At 35.9% G+C, this 17,202-nt stretch overlaps 1 protein-coding gene across 6 annotated transcripts in view; it reads right to left on the bottom strand.

The window, feature by feature from the left end:
* Nucleotides 1–16,216, bottom strand: part of LOC149554077 (protein SAWADEE HOMEODOMAIN HOMOLOG 2-like) — a 58,842-nt gene extending 42,626 nt beyond the window's left edge. Inside the window, exons 1-5 of one of the 6 annotated variants that reach the window (XM_089789411.1) lie at nucleotides 15,778–16,216; nucleotides 15,494–15,686; nucleotides 7,585–7,667; nucleotides 7,255–7,300; nucleotides 7,023–7,158 (exon numbers count right to left, since the gene is read on the bottom strand). In XM_089789411.1, the coding sequence (XP_089645537.1) occupies nucleotides 7,023–7,158; nucleotides 7,255–7,300; nucleotides 7,585–7,667; nucleotides 15,494–15,550 (322 nt within the window). In that variant the 5' untranslated portion in view covers nucleotides 15,551–15,686; nucleotides 15,778–16,216. Of the gene's footprint in view, nucleotides 1–7,022; nucleotides 7,159–7,254; nucleotides 7,301–7,584; nucleotides 7,668–7,987; nucleotides 8,057–8,303; nucleotides 8,555–15,493; nucleotides 15,687–15,777 lie in introns of those variants that run through there. The other 5 variants (XM_089789410.1, XM_089789414.1, XM_089789416.1 and 2 more) reach the window with 5 other exon arrangements.
* Nucleotides 16,217–17,202: the final 986 nt, after the last annotated feature.

The following is a 17,202-nucleotide window of genomic DNA, read 5'->3' as shown; positions in this document are numbered from 1 at the left end:
GGATTGTACAGCGGAAAACACACCGAAATTATTATGTAGATGGTGCGGACCCAGCGATCACGAAGATTCCAAGTGTCCAAAGTCTGGAGTAAACTTGATCACTGTCAGCACAGATGTAGAGGAGGTTCTGGCAATTACACGGAGGCAAGCGGAGGAAAAGAGAAAAGTGGGGGAAGCGCAAGCGAAAATTGCAAAGGCATCATTGGCGGGGACATCTCAATTGAAGGACATCACCGGCACCTTGGCAAGGAACTTCGCAAAACAAAACATTGTACGATAGATCTTACAAACGGAGATACCAGTCAAGATAAGTGACCTCCTTCTCACAATACCTCAGTTACGGACGGCCATTCTGAATCATACATTGTTTCCGAAAGCATCCGGAGGACACAGGAAGGGACAGTAGGGAAGTGATGACAACAGACCCAATGTTGCTGGCACTCACATCCGGACGGCATCCGACGGTCGTCGAGATGGGGATTTTGGGAAATATTTTGACAGAGACAATTGTTGACAGAGGGTCCAGCGTGAATGTTTTACCGGAGGATACCTGGAAGAAGTTGGGAAAGCCGACACTGTGGCCACCTACATTCTAGTTGCTCACGGCAGACCAACACAAGATCAAACCATTGGGAACCTTAAGGGCGCAAACGGTAACTATTAGTACGCAACCATTTTTATTGGATTTTGTGGTTATTCCATTGAAAAGAAAAGGATATGATGCTATTCTGGGACAAGATTGGCTGGTGCAAGCAAAAGTAAAGCATGATTGGAAACGAAATACCCTGTCAATGGAGGGCGGAGGCAAAAGATTCACAATTGACCTGCACACACAAATGGTCGGTGAGGAGGCAGCATCGTCAGATTCAGAAAGTGACGGCAAAAGTGACGACGAAGCAAAGAGGAGAATGGAACCAGACGAAGGAGTATTGAGACTTGAAGGAGGATCGAATAATGACAACCTGGACTCGGTGAATGGCCTGTTCCACTGGCAAATAGAAGACTACGAACTGTTTTTGAGTTGCAATCTGTTAACGGTCGACGAACGTGACAAAACACAGGAAAATGAATGTCTGGAGAAATGCACGGAAGGGAAGAAGGAAAAGCTGCCATGGCTGAAGTTGAGGGGAAGAACATACAGGCTGAACACAGAAAAATGAAAGATCCCACTGTCCGGTACATGGTGAATGGACCGCGCGGAAAGAAAAGGTTACAACGCAGCGTAAAATTATTGGAAGGGCACCGACAGCAAGGAAATAATCCAGTTGCGCAACGACCGCAGGCACAGTGTGCGACAGAGGTGGCACAGAACAGACGTAAGGCATACGATGATCGGAATGAAATCAAAGTGGAAAAGTTTAAGGCCAGATGGGTTGGACCATATCAGATTCGGAAGGTCGGTGATAATGGAGCGATCAAATTATCAACTTTGGACGGGCAGAATGTACCTTCGGCAATCAACGGATCCAAATTCAAAATATATGATGCCAGGAAGACTCCATCGCTATCACAGGATGGCCAGCTGACTCCGTCGTCGTTGCAGAATGGCGACGCCTGGAGGCAAAATGGAGGTACCTTTGTTATTTGATTTCTTAAAAACCAAAAAAAAAAAAAATTATTATTATTAGAAAAAAAACAAAAAAAAAACAAAAATTTAAAAAAAATAAAAAATAAAAAATAAAAATTATTATTAAAATTTTTTTTTTTTTAAAATAAATTAAAAAAAATTAAAAAAAAAAAAGAGGCCGCGGACAGAAAGGCCCGCGGGTTGAGAAGTCTGCGGGCAACTGCTGTCCACGGGCAGTGAAGTCCTGCAGGCAACTGCTGTCCGCGGGTAGTGAAAGTCCCACGGGCAAAAGACCCCGCGGGAGTATAGCAGAAAGTCCCGCGAGCAGAAGACCCCGCGGCGGGAGTTCAGCGGAAGGTCCTGCGGACAGTCTGTCCGCGGGCTGTTAAAAGCCCCGCAAGCAGATGTCCGCGAGTATAAAACATTTGGCTGCCGAAACTATAAACCCCACCGAACATGCAATGCAAAACAGATTCCCTCCTCTGGGCGTAGCTGTGCCATCCGATACAGAGCAGAAAGATGTTATTTAGATACATTCAATAAACAAAAAGGGATTGTTGTTGAGGAGCGTAAGTGAAGGTTGTTTATGTTGCTGAATCAGAAGCTTCGTCACCAGTTGGGCCGTCATTGGATAAGGAAAATCAGGTTGGTATTGGTAGTAGTAAAGATTGTGCTACGGCTGGTACCTATGGTGCAACGGTGAATGGTTGCCTTGACTGCTGCAACATCATAGGTTCAAAATTAGCCGTGGACATAAAATGTCTGAATCCTCCAGCCAGACTCCATTCCCTCCTCCGGCCAGACTTCCGCCAGAGACATAAAGAAGAGTGCTTGTTCTGCCAGAAGGAGAAGAATTTCTGTGTGCAGAGGGATTTGTGGTGGATTGTAGAGGAAGCAGTTAAAAAAAAAAAAAAGGACAGAATCAAGTTGTTCAGAATGAGTGACAGATGATGCCAAAGGGAAGGGGACACATCCGTGGTTGCCTAAAAAGTGCAAAATCGACAAATAATGACAGAAATGGTGTGTTCCGTGCATTTCTGTGTGGGTTGTGAAGTGTTAATTTGGTCTTGGCGGCGAGGGGCGCTGCCCCTTGACCTCGCCCTGTACTGCGACAGGGAGTGCACCCGAGGTGCTGCCCCTCGACCCCGCTGGGGGCATTGCCCCTTGGACCTCCAGTCGTGGCGGATATCAGTCGTGGGAGTCTGACCAGTTGAGAAGAGTTGAAGTTGCTACAGGCATGGACTTTCTGTGTACTAGAGGCAGTGGGAGCAGGTGTTGGCTGTGAGGCTGTCTTGGTGGATGCGTAGAGAGCTCGGGAGGAGCTAATCATCCAGTTGGAGGCAGTGCAGCAACACTTGGCTCAGGGTACCGAGGAATTGAAAACAGAGAAAGCAGCACAGGTGGCTATCAAGGTCAGCTTGAGGAAACAGTATTGTGTTAGCAGAGGCTACAGATGTAACGGGATGAATGTGGAAGTGATGTGACAGAAGCAGATTTTTCTTGTTGTAGTCACTTTGATGATATATTTTGTTTGTTAATTTGTCTCAGATATGTTGTAATTGTCGTTCGGAGACGACTTTTCTTTTTGGGGGGGATGGTGTTAGCCGACGGTCCGGCGGTGTTTCTGTATTTTGTAGCCGACGGTCCGGCAGTGTTTCTGTACTCTGTAGCCGACGGTTCGGTGGTGTTTCTGTATTCTATAACCGACGGTCCGACGGTGTTTTTGTATACTGTAGCCGACGGTCCGGCGGTGTTTCTGTATTCTGTAGCCGACGGTCCGGCGGTGTTTCTATATTCTGTAGCCGACGTCGTCGGTAAATAGTTTGTAGCGGATAGAATAATTGTAGCCGATGGACTCCTTCAGGAAGGTTCGGCGGTAGTATTTATATCCCGTCTAGGATCATTGTAAAGCATCATTGATCTACTATTGCGAATATAATTCTGCTGTTCGTGTTCATTGTCTGTATGCGTTGATTTACTTTACTTGTACGGAAAACACCACCAACTTAGGTGACTCGCCCGACTCGTGGCGAGTCACATTGCATTGATTACATGTCATGTCAACATCATATTCTTTGAGATAAGCCAATAATTGTTCCTTTGGCAACCCTTTTTTATTTGGCCCAAACGAAACATTTATTCCTTCTGAAGGAATAATGCAAAAGTGACTTTCAACTAAAAATATGAGCTCTTATATTCTTTTCCACATTGTCCACTATCCCAAAGATAAGCCACACTGTTGAGAAGTTGACTCATTTTTTTATGTTACCAAAGAGGTGACAACACACCAAATTTTCAAAAAACACTCTAACAAAAAGTTCAACTGATTCTATATGAACCTAAAAAAAATTACAAATTACCACACTACAACATAAAAAATGGAAAAAAAAAAAGATATTATAACCCCTTATTATGAATAAAAAGTTCTAAAAACATTCAATTTTTTTTTGAAGTAAATGAATTAGGTTTTAAAAGCTTAAAAATCTTCAACAAAAATTACTGAAAACTTTTTTTTTTAAAAAGATTTACTTAACTTTGATGGGTAAATCTTGCGTAGTGATTTTTTTGATGATGGTATAGGTCTTACTCCAGAAAGCCATCACCTTTGGAAAAAAGCAACCTTCAAAACCCAACAATGGCAACTTCGAGAAAAAAATTCTATTTTTGGTGTTTTGTGTTTCTCAAATAAGTTGCAAACATAAGAAAACCTCACTTCAGGGCAAATGGAGTCATGAGAGGCATTATTAATTACCTCAACCACACCCACAGGCAAACCAGGGGCAAAATCCAAGGATCTGTTACATAAAGTCTCCTAAAGTTTTACAGTAAGCAGGACACCTGAAAATAAATTATTCCTAATTCTTCACCTCATGGAAAACATAAAGATGATAGATCCTGTCCATGAAAGAAATATGGTAGCTTGACAACCCATAGCTGGTGGGAATAAACACATCCATCCTCTTATTCATTCATTGAGGCTACTACTGTCATGTCCCCTTTTTTGAATTAAGATAATTACTAAATTTTAAAAATGGATATAAAGGATAGCTTGAATGGCCTGAAATGAAGATTGGTGCCTCCTTGATATAATTTTCGAATTGGGCTTTTGGACATGTCAAAGTATTAAAATACATTTAGTTTTTATAGTTGGTGATTGTTGTTGTCAATCAGGAGCAAGACAACAGGGTTTTAGGAGACAACCATCACAGATCCATATTTAGCATATTTGATACCGTGCAGCTAATCAATTCACATCCCTTATAACTTGGGTTGGGATGATCAGCATAAAAAACATCCATTTGGGTGGTTGTACAATCAAGCCAGTCAATAATTTGCAGATTCATGCAGCATTGACAATCAATTTTTTGTAGAATTCTGGAGTTTGTAAGTTGCTGGTTAACATTTCAATTGCAAGATCTATTCATAACTAATTCCTTATATCTACATATGTTTGGAGCTGTATGCTTTTCATTGAACCATCAGATATTTGCTATACATTCAGCCATTAAACTTCTCATAGAATCACTAGATTATACATATTAGTTTGCTCTGAATATTAGTAATTAATGTAAGCATACTGTAACTGTTTAAACTTTACATTTCTCAAATTCACAAATTCCCTGTAAAGGGTTTATGCTGGCAATTAGCTTATGGAATAGTTAACAGAATGACTTTGGTTGCACTGTTTGTTCATGACCAGAAAACACAAGAAAATTCAAATAAATCAAACCCTTGGTTGGGGACATTACAACTACCTTGGCCCCTGAAGATGCTCTCGAAGCTATTAGCGATTGGCTATAAAATTGTGAATTGCAAGAAACTATCCCAATCTGGGAACACTCTAAATCATATGAGGAATCACCTCAGAATCATTAATGATCATAATGAGTAGTATCAGTTCTGCATAGCTGAGAATGAAATTTATTTAGTAATAATCTATGATATGAGGTCCTTCAGGGGATCTCCCCGGGTCCTAGTTTGATTTGAATAGGGTCCTGGACTGCACTCAGTTCCTTGTGGGTTCGGACAGGATCGAGCCCACAGAGTGTGGGTTCATACCTGTCGAATCCAGATAAACCCAGGGAGAATTTGGGGTTCTGCTGATAAAAACTGGGCATGTTTTGCACTTTTTAATTTTTATATCTTGCAAAAAGGTTTTTGTCCTAAAAAGGTCAAACCAACTCCCAACTCTAGTATTGACAGCTAAATACATTGAAAAGGTTAACTATATTTCATTTATGGATAGAAGGATGAAAAACTTGATATTTGGCATTCAATCAGTGATGGCTGATTGTTGACAGTTGACATTATTATTTTTGAACTAAACCATCAATATGGTGGTGTTTTTTGGAATTTTTCTATGTTATTTGAACTAAAACTTTTATAATTATCATAACAGTCCAGTTTCGACTATTAATACACTGACATTATTTTAGCTATGTTATTTGACTATTAACATAGTGGCATATTTTGAACTTAATTGCTACTGCATAGACATATACAATTTTTAATTTATTTTCCTTTGTACAAACAAATCCAAAACGAACCCAAACCCAGTCCCTAACCAGAACTGGCAACTTGCGTAATAATAAGAGAAAATACATCTAATAATAGTCCAATAATACCTATAATGAAATGTACATGGAATGATAATTTATCAGTATTCATATACAAGTAGGAAATAGTTGGTTCACAGTTAAAAGTATAATCATCATATAAAGTGCATATGGAAAATTTAAAAATCTGAACACAAAATATAGCGCAAGAACAAAAGAATTAAAATCAAACCACCAAAAATCATGATAATATTTAAATGGCAATGGCCCATGACCACAAAGTGAGGCCTTCTCCTTACATAGAAATTTTAAGAAGTTTAAAATCATATTCTGAACTTTGAAGAATGAGCCAACCATGAACCTTTGCAGGTTAGCTAAGGAATGTCTGATGCAGCAACCATAGTTGCAGACTTCACAGTGCATTGGCTTTACAAAATTGTGCATTATGATAAATCAAACTAAAATGAAGGTAAAGTTAGAGAAAGTATAATGACATCACTTCTAAAATGTTCATTGGAAATTGAAGTAATCTGAGTTCTTTTACAAATCCATATGAAATGTAATTCACTGTGCCAAAATGTATATTGCATCCAACTAACAGCTATTTGCAAATTCAGAAAACCAAATGGGATAATTTTAAATACTTATCATTGACAAAAAAGACAAGGAGGTTTCCCTAAGTAGGTCCAAATTAGCAGGAACTAAATCCTTTAATAAGCCTTCTATAAAAACAATAATAATTCCAGCAAAGATACATTATTGTTTGCAGTTGCATTAAAAGAAATATAGGGTTTAATGTAATTGGAATACAGATGTTTGAAGTTTCTGCAATATAGCACTACCACAGCAATGCATGCATAAATGGGATATAGTGCAAATAAAATAACCTAGAAATTCACCTGAAGGAACTTCATTGGAGTTCGCAATCACACTCTTTGCAGGACAGTCGTTAACAGGCAAGGGTTCTGTATTTGATGTAGTTGATATTGCTGTACATTTGCCCTTATACCGCTTCTTTGTGAACCAGCGAAGTATCTGAATCATATATTTAATTGAATATTCAGTATATACTAAATGATATGCATTAGGTTTAAAATAAAGCTCATTCCAGAAAAAGTGTCACATTACAACCTGCTTTGTTTGTACAGGAACTTTTCCAGCTCGCTCTGGTGTAGCACTGCATTTCATGAAAAGTGACAAGATTGATTCATATGCTAAGATGATGCAATTAGAAAATGGTTTCTCTCGGAGAAGAAACAAGCTTCTAAAAATTCATTAAGATCAATTCGTTATAACATTCCCAGTTTTGAGTGTATAACATGTGGAACCTCCAACATTTTTGAACCTAAACTCGATAATAATCTGCTTCTAATGGAATTGAATTGAAAGACTTTGATGCCTATTCTAGAGCACGTGTATAATTAAAGATCTTAAAGCATCCCTTTAAACCAAAAAACTCACTTGAACTTTTTGGCAAGGGATTCCACCACATCCTTAGGAGATGCACCCTTGAGTTCCTCTAGCAGTTTTTCCATCTGTTCAGTCTATCCCAAAAAATGACACAAAAAGAATGTTAGCATTATAACATGGCAACATAAAGGAATCCAGAAGCAAAAGAAAAAAACCATGTTCAAGTTATCAGATTAAAACTTGAACAATACAAAACAAAAGTTTGACAGCAATCCAATATTAAAGTTTAGTTTTTGCAGTCTATCAAATTACATGACAGTTTATTAGGTTTCAACTGCATGGTTTTTGGGTCAATCTTTGTGATAATTTAGGTTATATAGATTTACTCTAAAGCTATGCCATTGTTACACTCCTGGAATTATATTTTTTTGTTATGCAACAAAAAAATGATTACCTGAACTACCATTCATGAGAACACATTGCTTTTATTAGACTGATATGAAAATCAGCATACATTCATCCACTGTTGCAATTGAACACAATAGAAAGTCAAAGCCATATAGAAGTACAATGAATAGAAGATGTTTCACAAACAACCACAATGAGAAATTGACAAGTAGGAGATATTTTCACAGCAAGGCAAATTGTGATATTGCTATCAGGATTCAACTGTGTAGTTTTTTTACAAATGTAACAAAATCAGAAACAGAAATAAATATTATAGGTCTGAAACATCATATAGCACAAGCTACTGGTTTGTTGAACACAACTTGTTGGATAAGGTAGCCACGAATAACTTCAGAGACCACTCCTTGTTGCTCGTATGACACTCAAACCACTATAGATATATGCATTGACTGTTCTGGCTTCGTCAAACACCACTTAAAACTCCTGCTAGATGTAGATACACTCACAATTTCTCCAGATGGCCATGCCTTTCATACTATCACAGCCATACCTTCCATCTTGCCTAGCTGTACTGATTGCTGCAGGTATCAAGCATGAACTCATTCTGTATTTCCTGTTGTCAAATGAAGATTATAACTGACATATTCTTGCAAGTCGCTCACTTTGAAAATGACAGAAATGCTAAAAGATTGTTGGCCATATGTAATAATCCTGCTCAATTCCAACCTTAAAATGCTGATTGAAGGCTCGAAGAATTTTGTCAAACACTTTGCATACAAGGGGTCATATGACTGATATAACTTTTCAGATTGCTGCAATGACTCTTGTTTCGATTTGCATCAAAGAGAATGCTTACACAAAAAACTCCAGATTGTCTAATCAATGACCTAACATGAATGTGCAACTAATCTTGACAATATTCAATACAAATATGAGACTTAACTACTTGCAATATGCAGCTACAGCAACTAGTGTTATGACAAATACTTTGGATGCAACCTAAGATGGCATTAATGCACTTACAACCAAGTGTCATTAAAATAAACACTTAGTATGCAAAATTATAACATTATTTATGCCAAAAAGAGAACTTACAGCCAATTAACATTTTGTCAAACAATTGGCATGCAAACTAATAAGCTGATCATCAAACTCTAAGTTTGCAATATAGATAGTCTAAAAATTGCAATGCTCTTTCAATTGCAAAATCCTAGTCTTCTTTTGATACCAATAATGCCAAATGGCAAACAAAGACAAGTACAATGTGAAATAGTGAAGTGCTGAAGCTATATTTTGTACTCATCTGAAAACCTACATTTCTCAGAGAATATGCCAAATGAGACGTGAAGAACCTGATTGTAGATGGCTACAATAATTTTCTTCAATGCTGCCCCTTCTGCTTTTTCTTTTTTCTGATCTGCTTTTTCCACTTGCTTTTTCCGGATTTTCTTTTTTCGTTTTGCTTTTTCGAACTGCTTTTTCGGATTGCTTTTTTTCGGAGCTGCTTTTTCGGCCTGCTTTTTCGGACTGCTTTTTTGGCCTACTTTTTCCGGACTGCTTTTTCAGCCTGCTTTTTCGGTTTTTCTTTAAAATGGCTTCTTATAATTTCAGACCTGCTAGAAATGACCTCCAATAATTTCGACCCTGCTAAAAATGCCCCCTGAAATCCTGAAATGCTGAAAAATGGCCTTAGGCCCAATGATGCCCTAGCTGAAGTGATTGAAGTATCACCTCCAAATGTGCAACCCTTCAGAAGATATTTCACTTCCTTAGTTATGCAAATCCAAGGGAGTTTTCGTTCCCAAAGATCAACTGACTATCTGAAACCACTTGGCTCCACAATAGACTATGTGACTGAATGACAATTTGATGTCAAGAGAGAAATAAACAACTGGATGATCAGAATGAAGCCCAGGTGCCTATTTATTCTTTTTTCTCCACTTCCTCCAGAAACTTCTAGAACATTATTTTATTTTATCTATTAAGTGACTTTATAAAATATTTTATAATTCAAGTCACTTTATTAAATTAATTAAATATAAAGTTACCTTTTAATATTTATTTATTTGATAACTTTATAAATCATTAACTTAATACCACTTATTTATTTAATTAAAATAATTAATTAGTCATCCCCATAAAATATTTATTATTTTGGACAACCTAATTAATTAAATTAATTAAATCAAATTGCCTCCAAAATGGGGACATGACACCATACCATCCAAATGTTGAAAGTCTTCTTGACTTGAGCATTGAGGTAGGGTTAAATCCTTGAGGTGTGGTAGCACCCAGTCATATTGCAAACTTATCAAGTTCTTTGGTGATGGATTTGACCTTTCTATTAGGGACTTTGAAGATAATAAGGGAGTGTACCTACTGTACCAGTGTCCATGGTAGACCTATACCAGTCTGATATCAATTTCCAATATCATACCTTTAGGTTCTGGTAAACTAATGTTGATTTTAACACCATTTTTGGCAGCTATTTCAATTTTTTATTGTGTTAATTGTGTTTGGTATGAAATGGTGTAGAATTTTGAGCACCTGTTTACCATGCAGACCTACTGCAGCACCATTTCCAGCGAGCTATAAACCTGCACCAGTAAATTCCATCAATCATTAAGTTAAATTTGTTAAAATTTACAAGATGAGAGGGTTACTCCTGATATACGGTACCATTGAGGTGTGATTCAGTAGTTTATTTTTCACATCAGTACTTGCATCAGCAATATTTTCATTTATCAGCAGTTAATCAGTGATAATATTGCTTATGGACTATAACTGTAATATTTCAGATGGTTATACTGCCACAACCTTATTTTTCTATGCATTTCAAATGGTAACATTGGGTGGTAATACCACAAGTAAGTTTTTCTTAAATTGTTAATACTTACTTTTCCAACAATATAAGTGGTTTTCTGTAATTGCCCATCATTAAAAAGTGAAGAGAGCTTGCTTTACTTTCTGTTGTTGTACAAGCTTTCCCATTCAATGCAGATGTGCCCCTTACTCGCGATTAGACAAGTAGAAGATGCAATTTTAATTTTAGTAATGCATGTGCATTCCACTGAGTCAGTGGTATTAATAGGCTTGCCTCCTTTGTGCTTTCCTTACAGCAATTTTCTTTCAATTGTTTGTAATCCAGAACATAGTATACTCCCACCATGCAGTTTCTTTGGACTGTGATCAGGTGGAAAGGAAGTTGTTATGCACTTCATTTACAGTTGAAGCCAATGCAGTTTCAAAAAATAAAAATTGATGGTGGTTATTAAATCTTGGTGTGCTTTCCTTATTTAGGTACAATTTAAATTAATCTTGCAAATCAATCATTAAGAATTCTTGGGTTGTGTAGTAATTCTTTTACTTCTGTTTTTGGTAGCCAGAATTTGTGTTGCACTGGGGTATTGGTTTTTTTTTAATCTGCTATGGCCATTTTTATCATCAACCCCCGAGTTTGAAGCATTAATCATGTTTGTACAGGCCATGGACCATCCATATTTGTTGAAGTCCTACACTGCTTTCCAAAACCTTGGTAATATGAATGGCATCTTGAAAAGTAGGAATGTGGAGAAGTATGGTGTGTGCTAAATCATGGCTACAATGTGTGTAGTGGCCACAAGAAAGTAAAACAGGTAGTTCTGATAAATAAAATATTGCACCAAAATCAACTAAACTGGGCATACAACAAAGGCAACAGAAAGAAAACAATTACAATTATATTTTTAATAAAGCTTGCAGCCAAACGTGCGGTTGGAAAAAAATTAACAACAAAGGCAACAGAAAGAAAACAATTACAATTATATTTTTAATAAAGCTTGCAGCCAAACATGCGGTTGGAAAAAAATTAAGTGGTTGAACTTAAGGGTTGGTCCTCTTTGTTATTGCTAGACCAGATTGCATCCAGGCCAACTTTAACAGATAAGTTTGCAGTGGAAGCTACCAAATCATCTTGTTGGGAAGACTGTTCTGTAAAAAAAACTAATAAAACCAGCAGGCACTTCTTCTTCTTTATAAGAGTAGGTGGCACTCTGCTTAGCAGAAGAGCCAAAGAGGATGACGCTTGTTAAAAGGCATCAGGAAAACCAGTCAAAGCAACCCTGCTTGCCCTGATCAGTCTGCCAACTGAATGTATTTTATTACCACAAATCAGCCTGGTCTCCTCAGGTGTCTCTGCTAGCCATAAAATGTGTCTTTCTCTGATAAACAATGAGAGAATCGGTAGGCATCACCTAAACTTGACATTCGATATGTATGCTACAATTAGCAGCAATAATAGAGATGTTGGCAAAGCACAAATCGCTAGAAAAATCTATCCAATCTTATAAAGCTCATAAATCTTTCAAGAGCTCATAAAAGGAAAGAACAAAAAAAATTGGCATCACTGGTTAAAGCCTAAGTCACATGGTTCGAATTCGAGTTCAGGATTCATAAATATCGGATGAATTTCAGCAAGGGTAAAAAGTCAGGAAAAAATCCACATTAAATTTGCCTTATATAGATTTATTTATTTTTTAACATAAAGTAATACATCCAAAAAATTGTCAAAATAGTTTAACCTTGCTGGTTAATTTAACAAAGTATATCTATATCATTTTAAAACAAAACAAATATATTAAATATTTAAAATGATATATTTGTTAAATCTAAATTAAATATGTTAAATTTAGCTTAGTTGGTAAATGAAATTTAATTATTTAAGTTTCAATTTAATTTAATTTAATTATATTTAAGTTAAATTTAATTATATATAAATGGCTCAAAATCTAAATTAAATATTTTAAAATATTACACTAATTTATTAAATAATAACATCAAAAAATAATATAGATTTAATTATAATATAATATATGTTTAAGTTTTAATAACTATATAAAACAACTTGTCATTTGAAAATAGTGATTTTAAAGACGTATTTACTAATAGCTTATATTTAAATTATTTAAGTTCATAACAATTTAATTTAAAATGAATGACATTTAATATTTGACTGAACAATTTTTAATATGATATGTACATCAAATTAAATATAATGTTTTAAATTTAAAAATGAATATTATTGCAACTTAAAATATAGCAATAGATATATTGTATATAAAATATATATGATTCTATACTTATAAACTATATAGAAATTTTATGCTAAAAACACAAATAAAAACAAATATATTGTATATAAAATATATATGATTCTATACTTACAAACTATATAGAAATTTTATGCTAAAAACACAAATAAAAACAAACTGGTAAGAAATGGATGCAGAAGATGTTGTAGATGGAGGATGCCAACTCAACTGATACAGTGCAACTTGTCTCTCCAACTTTGCTCACACCATACAGTGCAGCTCATCTCCTGCCAACAGGTATAGCTTATTGCCGTTACGTGGCATTGTTTATCTCCAACACCCATTTCTGCACTCCCATCAGCATTTTCAATATTCCTTTTCCATGAGCTCTATTATTCCCTCAAATTTGAGCGCCAAGGGATATATATAAACACTTATAACATATGATCTGAGAACACACACTATTTTCATTGTATGCTTCAAAGACCCAGGTCTGCATTTGAGTAGCAATAGGTATTCTTTGCAGACATGTTGTGGGTGAGTTTCAGCTAGCACTAAGCACGATAGCTTTGGGACTACAACAAATGGTTTGTTCTTTTGCCAACCACTTAGAAATTTTAACATCCAGCTGAACGTATGAATTTAGGACCAAACTTCAATGAATTTTATGAAAATATTTGAAATGCGTTAAAATTCGAACTTCATCCGTGAAGTTCACCGAATGCTGTGACTTAGGTTACAACAGATTTCAATAAAACTCTAATTTTCACAAGAGAATCACCAATAGAATGGGATTGGAATCAGAGCTCCATGACACTCCACAAGTGAGTAGTCCGGGTCACCGAGCTGAGCAGACCTTGCCGAGTTTTTATGACTCGGCCCAGGTCATGGAATACAGAAATATATAATTTCAAGGGTTTTATCATTTTGCCAAGTCGTTGCCAAGTTGTAGATGAGTCATGAGACTAGTTAGCATTGCCTGGTCCAAGCCAAGTCGAAGTCTGGAAACTCTGATTGGAACAAATGCATAAAACAGGTATCCTTGGATGTTTGTAAGAATTTGAAAACCCTCTTTACAACTAGATTGAAAAAATGAAAGGAAAAAATCCCACTTAAATTTGAAGAACCTAGTTACAGATTTTTTTAAAATGTGTATGAAAACCAAACAAAAAAAAACACCAGAAAAGAATAATATAATCAGAACCGAAACTGTAATTTGCCAAAGAAACAATAAAAAGTTTCACAAATTCCGGACTATCAAAGTACAAAGACAAAGCATACTTGCAAGACAGACAAAGAAAGATAATAGCTATCAAATGAGTGCATTTAAATGCTACAGAAAGCCAAAAGACAACAAAAAAGAAAATAACTGAGTTAATGGACAAAACAAGGCAATCAGTATAAAAGCTGAGAAATATATTATAAAAGTTTGAAAAAAATACACATTGCATTGGTCTGATATTTATTTAAAGAGACCCTGATTATAATACAGAGAGACAGAGATAAGAGTTCAAATTGTGACAAGGATTAAATAATTGGAGAATTCATTTTTAAGAAACTATAAAAACAACAGTCAGATTCCAAAAGCCGATTCCACCAAAAGGAGAAACAAAAAAGCTGAATGAAGACCTATACCAATTAACTGATGTAAATGGAGTTAATAAGCCGCATGCAAGTTGATTTTGTAACCCTTCTCAGCATACTTGTGTCATTGAATATTTTTGAAAAAAATAAAAAAATAGAATTCCCAATCTGTGTTAAAATCCTCCTCCAACCTAAATGAAATTTTCACAAAACTTATAAATGAGCCCACCATGGGGAGGAAGGTACTAAAACTCTGAAGTAATTTGATAATTCCCTATTGCAGTAGAGTTCTGGTTAATGTATGATCCAAGAATTTGAAATGAGGTAGAGCAATTTGCTTCTACTCTAGAGTGTGCTCATCATTTGTAGTGCTATTTTCCTCCAGTTGAGCAGGTGGTGGTGAGGGAAGCATGCCAGCAAAATGATGGCAAAAAAGTTGTCAAGCTATATATAATTAGAGAACCTCCTTAAAGAACCTTGGGAATCATACAACCAGATTTGGCTAGTAACGTATAAAAATTAAGGAATGGAAAATTTTAACAAGTTAACAAGAATATGGAAAACAAACTTCTTATGCTTATACATAAGGAGATCACATTTACCAATTTTTGATTTCAAGTGACTTAAACAATTCTTCATCATTAAACAAATGATGGGGAAAAAAAAAGTTCCAATTTTATTGAATTTTTAGAAAAAGACATAAATGTATCTGTTACATACCCTCAAATCACAAATTGAAGATTATATGCTAATCCAAACTCCTAATCCACTTGTGTCCATTCTCACAATATACCCAGAAGTGAAAATTCAGTAAAATAGACAGTGATCCCCCCATAAATAGGAAAAAAAGGCAACAGAAAGATTGAAATTCGATAGGATTGACAAGAAATGGCAAGTACCTCATTCTGTGTAAAACGGAAGTATTGAGATCCACCCTTAGGTGGAGGACGTCCCATCTTGTCAAAATCTGGTGTTGCCACTTCTGTTTCCAGCGAAAAATTCCGCAAATTTACAGTGAAAATCTCTGTAAATACACGGCAAACCAGCAACCTGAAAACCCTCCAGGAAACTTAATAGTTTGGCCTCGGAAGACTAAAGAGATAAAAACTTCAAGAGTTTAATTTTGCTTTTTATGGGTTAAAAAACGGAAAAACAACAGAATAAATAGAAAAACGAGGCGTACAATGCTTTCCCGATAATTGAGTTTCTTCTGCCCAGCCCAACGTTCAAAATATTGTTTAATTAGTTTTGGGGAACGGCAAAGTCCCTGCTTATCTGCATACTGCTTTTCTAATTATATATTTATTGAATGGAAATTGAAGTTCCTTAAGCTCTCCATATTTAGCGAGAAGAAAGCATATGCATTAGGACCCATTTTCTATGGAGATTTGTGCATTTGTACCATCCTCCAGCGTTATTTTAAGCGTGAGAAAGAATTGTGTGGAAAAAATTTGAACGTTGAATTTTTTTATTATATTCTCTTCAATTAGAAGAGGGAAAACAGCATCGTACATTTTAGAGATTGAGGAGCTTGAACGGCTGCATGGGAAGGAATTCGAGGGCCCTAGTTAGATAAGATCTTAACGTGTATTCCAATTTGGGAGAATGAGATTAAAAAATATATTGGATAAACTAATATTTTAGGTTATAAGAAGCACTTTGTTAGGTGTATCTGCTTTGAGAGAAGTTTTTTATAAATAGAAAATAGATTATTTATTAAAATTATTAGTTAAAAAATATAATCGCAATCTTCTAAGTAGATCATGTGGAATTGAGCTCTACAAGTAGAAAAATTGAGAAACAATAGAAGCACATGACCTCAAAAAGGAAGAAGCCAATAAGACAGACCCATCTAGAAAAGAAAGTCACTAATTTAACAAACATAAAAGATAAACCCTTACAATTAAGAAGATGGACAAAACTCCCATGTTGAAGGATGGATCTTATTCGGAATGGTTATCCCACCCTCCATCTAATAAATCATTACCTTCATCCATAAAAAAATTTGGAAGTGGGTAATCAAGATTAGCAATTTGAGGAGGCAAAGCTTCATAATACTAATGGATTCTTGATCACAATTCACAAGAGACTTGGCATTAGAAAAAATCTTGAAAATTTGTTAATGTTTTGATCCTTGGTCCCTTAGATTGTTGGTCTCATTGATGTTATTAAAATCGAATCATTCATTCTTCCTTTAAGTCATCATACATCTAGTTTTGTGTAATTGTTAGCATTAAAACATTGCAGGAGACAAGTGAGTGAATTCAGCCTACGTTGAAAGGGCCAAATCACACCATTGAAAGAGCACATAAGAATAACATTGAAGATAGAGGCCACTCACCCTAGTGGCCAAACATCAAAGGTGTGGGTGGGGTCTATCACGAAGTTGGCCTAGTGAACAGTTGTAGTGGAGTGAAGACTTTCTAACAACTTTTAATGTGATAAGTAGGAGATATTTTCCATAGCAAGTCAAATTGTGATATTTCTATTGGGATTCAATTGTGTAGTTTTTTAGTCAAACTCATTGTCTCATATTTCATTAGTAGTGGTTCACACAAACCCATCTCTCATGAGAATGAATGAAATACTTAACACTCATTGGATCTAG

This window comes from Cupressus sempervirens, chromosome 6 (assembly GCF_028749045.1).
Source record: "Cupressus sempervirens isolate cs-2001-9-10 chromosome 6, ASM2874904v1, whole genome shotgun sequence".
Lineage (NCBI taxonomy): Eukaryota > Viridiplantae > Streptophyta > Pinopsida > Cupressales > Cupressaceae > Cupressus > Cupressus sempervirens.
Note: the sequence above shows the minus strand (reverse complement) of the source record. Positions and strands in the feature narration are given on the sequence as shown.